The following is a 4,451-nucleotide window of genomic DNA, read 5'->3' on the forward strand; positions in this document are numbered from 1 at the left end:
TCAAGAACGCAAAATGAAGACTGTCTGCTGGTTCTTGTTGATCATTGTTCTCGTGCAATCATGCTTAGTGCCAGAATTAAAGGCCGACGAAGATTTTACGACAAAAAAAATTGTTAATAGTGAGCTCGAAAATCTCTCAAAATCGCGAGAAGATCTGGAGCAAGTAAAGATACTCTTGAGGCAGGTCTCAAATTCATCAGCATCGGAAAATGACACAGTCATCACAAACAGACCTTGTCAGTGTAGCGGTGGTGTCTGTTCATGCTGTTCAAGAATTCTATACGATACGTGGAAACAAAAAGCTTGCGTGAACATTACATATGATCCTGACGAGTTTAGCTTCACCGCGAATATCATGATGAACGACAGAATTCTTTACACGAGAACTGTTTCTGGTAAGTGAATACGTATAGAATATAAACCAATAATCAATTAATTTTGAGATAATTTATATATAAAAAAAAAATAAATCATTTTTATACATCTATATTTATTATATTTTCTTATTTTGTCTTATTATTATAGGAAAGAATCCTAGACCGATATGTGTTCCTGTCCCAAGGCTACCGATCAGAGCGTGCGTCCGATTTTATAATATTGATTTTCAAGGCAGAAATATTCATCTCTGTCTCAACATGGAAGGAAAGTTCCAGGATACTACACTGTTTAAGGTCAGATTTGAAAGTTCATTGCCTAAAGAATATTATTCATGCTATATACAAATTTTCAGATCTAACAAATGCAGATAAAAAATTTGCATATTTTATCGTGATATAAACAATATGTCGATCTCTCTCTCTCTCTCTCTCTCTCTCTCTCTCTCTCTCTCTCTCTCTTATATAATATATAATATACAATATATATAAAAATGACTTACATAATTTTGTCAATTTCCTATATTTCCACAGATTAGTTTAGATTGTCTTAGATTCGGTTCAAACGGATTAGCTCTGTTAAAACCAGAAGACGGAGGTGGTTTGGGTCAAGTGGAACTTTTTCCGGAAGATGTGGATGATAATGATGACTATGACAATGACGAGGATGATGATGATGACGATGACGACGATGACGACGACGATATATACTAAAAATTGTTTTTAACGGATAATGATAGTATGAATTATGTGCCATGTATGCGTATTTATTGTTATTATATTTTAATAAATGCAATTAAGCGAAGAAGACCATATTTTGTCAAGACTGGTCTTGGTGCCTAATAAAATTTTTGTAAAAATACTATTAGACACTAAGACCTGTCTTGATCGAATTGTTAATTTCTTGATCAATTTTTATTTAATAATTATTGTTTTAATAAATAATTGTATACATTCTTAGAAAATCATGTATGCTTATTTTATTGTAAGAAAGAAGAAATGCATGCTATCCTTTCAATTCACGTTATATTTCCGTTATATTACAAAAAATTGCGTAATATAATACATTCTTTTTATTTAAATTTTAAATATTATTCAAATATCAAATAATGTGGGAGAAACGATGTATGTATACATTTGTAACATTTGTAGTTTGATGTACAGTATCCTTAATTGTTATAAGAATGTGCATTATTTTATCTCGTATATATAAGGAACATGTAGGGAACAATAAATGCTTCCTACGAGAGTATAATGGTAAATTTTACGCTATATAATTCAGGTGGACAAAAACGTTCCGGACATTTTCTAAAGGCTCACAATACAATAGCTTGTGATAGCATCCTGTATACATGGCGGACGGAATGTGAAAGGCAGAAAGCGTTTAGTGTAAAACGAGCCATCACTGGAACTCGTTAATGAGTAAATATAATTACGCACGTGTTGGTTATTAACGTAATGTGTAAATATGAATCTGCGTAGCATTAGTGCTCTCATCTTTATCTGGTTGTGTCTCCTTCGCAAAATTATCTCCGTTAATACAAGTTAGTGCAATTATTTTAACTTTTAATCATAATATAATATATCGGATGAGAAAATTTTATTTTGACTCACGATTTATCCAGCAATTTGTAAAATTATCTAAAAAAATTGTGCTAGCTTTTCATCCATTATATAATTTTTTGATGCGTATTTGGATTTATTTTATTATATATTATATATATTACATTTTTTTTATCTAAAACTAAATACGAAAACATTTATTAGATACCAGCATATCAAGAGGATTCCTGATTTATAGAACGATCTCGATTACGCGACAATCATGCAATTGCTCCATGTCTTCCTCCTGTTCTTGTTGTCAAAGCGTGATGATCCTGTATACTAAAGAGCGGAAAAATTGTGAGTCTAAATTCGGCTTAATATTTAACATAAATAAAAAATTGAATTACTATAGGTGTCTTATGTTATAGTATGTGTCAATTTCGCATATCAGGAGAACGGACTGAAAGTGGATGTCGCATTGAATTCGGACATAATCAGTACCAGAATAGTTACGAGTTAGTATTTTTAATTTTGATCTATGCTAATCTATGAGTATTTGAGAATGTGAATTTAATAGCGTTTTTCAGAGAATTTTTGGCAGAGAATTAGCGCGCACTCAGTGCACTTTAAAGCCATTGTATACAAATCGACATAAAGATGTAGAGGAGAGTGATATCGGTTATAATTAAAAAAGATATTTTTGTGGCTAACTAGTTTATTATAAATCACAGGAAATCTTAATTTTATGTAAAAAGAAACTTCTTTGGAGTCGATTATAACATAATAGATATTAAAGTTAATAATTATAAAGATAGAAAAACAATAAATTATAAAAAATATTCACCATTAAAGGCACCGCCACAACTTGTTACTATTGACACTACGGTGGTGTTAATTGTACCACCTCAGGGTGTCAATTGTCACACATCAACACTATACTAATGAACATCAAGCAACATGAAAAAAAAAACAAAAAAATAATAACTGTGAGGTCTCAAACATTGTAAGTAAAAATAACTGTTGTTAATGATCAAATATTCAATCATTTAATTAAGACAAATGAAAAATTTGTTATCTGCGCACCTTGAATATGCTCATTTTCTGTATTCTGCGCACTGCAACCAATCTTCTTGACATTCTCCGTAAAAGATAGACTCACATCTTCACAATTGATAATACAAATTATAATATGATTATAATAGGTTACAATCAATCACTGTAATAGTTACTTTTGCAATCACCGCCGCTTGTTTCCATTAGACTCACATGTAAGCAATAAACTTATTAATTAATACATACTTTATTGCAAAACTTGATGTATATATATAGATCACATCGAACAATATGATTTTATAACAAATCGTGATGGGATGAGTTGAAACAAAATAACAGCGAATAACAAAATTTACGATTTAACATTGATTCCAAATAAACAGGTATTGATAAGTTTTCACTGGCATGCGCCCACTCGGTTCTTCGTCAATAACTTATTTCTGTTGAAGCTATGCAATCGTGCAATTCAGCCTCGTCATAGATGAAGTTATTATGATCAAACAGAACAACAATTAAGTCACGATAATATCAAAATGACATTAAAATAAATCGGAAATGATTGAAAAATGACTTTTAATAATCATTCTAGGGTCATTTTGATATCATTTTGATATCAATGATCAAAATGACTTATTGTTCTGCTTAGGATGTGTGTATGTGTTTTGTGTGTGTATTGTGTATGTTACAAATGTTACAATTGATTCTCTACTATTACAACCGATTACCATTTTCCCCTACGTTTAATAAAAACATAAAAATAAATAAAACCACAAAATATTTAATACATTTTATTGTGCTATTTGATAAAATACACATTGGGCATTTTATCAATTGAGATATCTCACTTTTACATTTAGATTAGAATAGTGTACAACAGCTTTAATGTGCACTAAGTGTACACTAATTCAATAAAAAACGCTATAAGACGATAGCAATATACTATATATGATTTAAAGAGAACCATTACATTTCTATACGTAAGCATTTTGTTTCTACTTATTTTGTAGATTTTCAGGCGTTCCAGTTTTGCGAGTTTGTTCCCGGTTGTCTTTTCTCGACTGCATGTGTCAACGTTTTAGAACTCAGCCAATCTGCTACGTATGTGTTAAGATAATTATTTTGCTTATTTAAGAAATATTTAGAAATTTGCAACCAATGAAATCCAAAATTTGTCTTGAGCTAATTTAATTGGGATTTTTATTGGGCAATTATTTTCACAATAAGACGAATTATTTTCATTCAGTTGAAGCTAATAGCAGTAATAGTTTAATTCTAAATATTTGTTATCAATCTACAATTTTTAAAAATATGATCTTTCCATACAGATCTATTACGGCTTGCCCTCGCCTCGACATTTACGCCAAGAAACGACTTTGGCAGATTAATTACGACTGTATAAGCATATCAACAGAATTGCCGATGATATTGACGACTGATGACATTGACGACACAATGAGAATGACGGACATGACAATCGAA

At 30.7% G+C, this 4,451-nt stretch overlaps 2 protein-coding genes across 2 annotated transcripts in view; both read left to right on the forward strand.

The window, feature by feature from the left end:
- Positions 1-13: 13 nt before the first annotated feature.
- Positions 14-1,161, forward strand: LOC108752524. Its single transcript, XM_018493372.1, has 3 exons — positions 14-395; positions 526-671; positions 909-1,161. Exons 1-3 carry the CDS (start codon positions 14-16, stop codon positions 1,086-1,088), a joined length of 708 nt encoding a protein of 235 aa, XP_018348874.1. The 3' UTR covers positions 1,089-1,161.
- Positions 1,162-2,218: 1,057 nt separating this feature from the next.
- LOC108752526 overlaps positions 2,219-4,451 on the forward strand; it is a 2,595-nt gene continuing 362 nt past the window's right edge. Inside the window, exons 1-4 of the mRNA XM_018493375.1 lie at positions 2,219-2,276; positions 2,348-2,434; positions 3,980-4,070; positions 4,298-4,435. Coding sequence (XP_018348877.1) covers positions 2,246-2,276; positions 2,348-2,434; positions 3,980-4,070; positions 4,298-4,435 — 347 coding nt within the window. The 5' untranslated portion in view covers positions 2,219-2,245. The remainder of the gene's footprint in view (positions 2,277-2,347; positions 2,435-3,979; positions 4,071-4,297; positions 4,436-4,451) is intronic.

Source organism: Trachymyrmex septentrionalis, unplaced genomic scaffold (genome assembly GCF_001594115.1).
Source record: "Trachymyrmex septentrionalis isolate Tsep2-gDNA-1 unplaced genomic scaffold, Tsep1.0 scaffold60, whole genome shotgun sequence".
Taxonomy (NCBI): domain Eukaryota; kingdom Metazoa; phylum Arthropoda; class Insecta; order Hymenoptera; family Formicidae; genus Trachymyrmex; species Trachymyrmex septentrionalis.